Below are 277 nucleotides of genomic sequence, written 5' to 3'. Positions count from 1 at the left end.
CCCAGCCTTCCTCCCACAGGCCCTGCTAACACAGGCACCGTCCCCGCGGCTCCCCAGGCCCTGGCTCGCTGCGGGAAGACGCCACACAGGTGATGGAGCCAGAGCCCCGCAGACAGACCTCCAGGGCAGGCCGGGGTCGGGGTGGGGGCCGCTGGACAGCCGGAAGGCCAGACAGACTTACCTGGGTGGGCCGGGGACGCCAGGCAGCCGGAGGTGGAGACGGCCGCGAGGAGGATGAGGGCGCCGGGGGCAGGCATCTTGTCGAGGATGGAAGGGA

The 277-nt window shown here is 71.8% G+C and overlaps 1 protein-coding gene across 1 annotated transcript in view; it reads right to left on the bottom strand.

Annotated features, from left to right (window-relative positions):
• The window catches only part of LMTK3 (lemur tyrosine kinase 3), a 17,075-nt gene extending 16,806 nt beyond the window's left edge, over positions 1-269 (bottom strand). Inside the window, exon 1 of the mRNA XM_024768238.1 lies at positions 182-269. Coding sequence (XP_024624006.1) covers positions 182-257 — 76 coding nt within the window. The 5' untranslated portion in view covers positions 258-269. The remainder of the gene's footprint in view (positions 1-181) is intronic.
• Between the last annotated feature and the right edge of the window lie 8 nt (positions 270-277).

This window comes from Neophocaena asiaeorientalis, unplaced genomic scaffold (assembly GCF_003031525.2).
Source record: "Neophocaena asiaeorientalis asiaeorientalis breed wild unplaced genomic scaffold, Neophocaena_asiaeorientalis_V1.1 scaffold629, whole genome shotgun sequence".
In the NCBI taxonomy this organism is placed as follows: Eukaryota; Metazoa; Chordata; class Mammalia; order Artiodactyla; family Phocoenidae; genus Neophocaena; species Neophocaena asiaeorientalis.
This window is presented reverse-complemented; position numbering and strand designations above follow the sequence as displayed.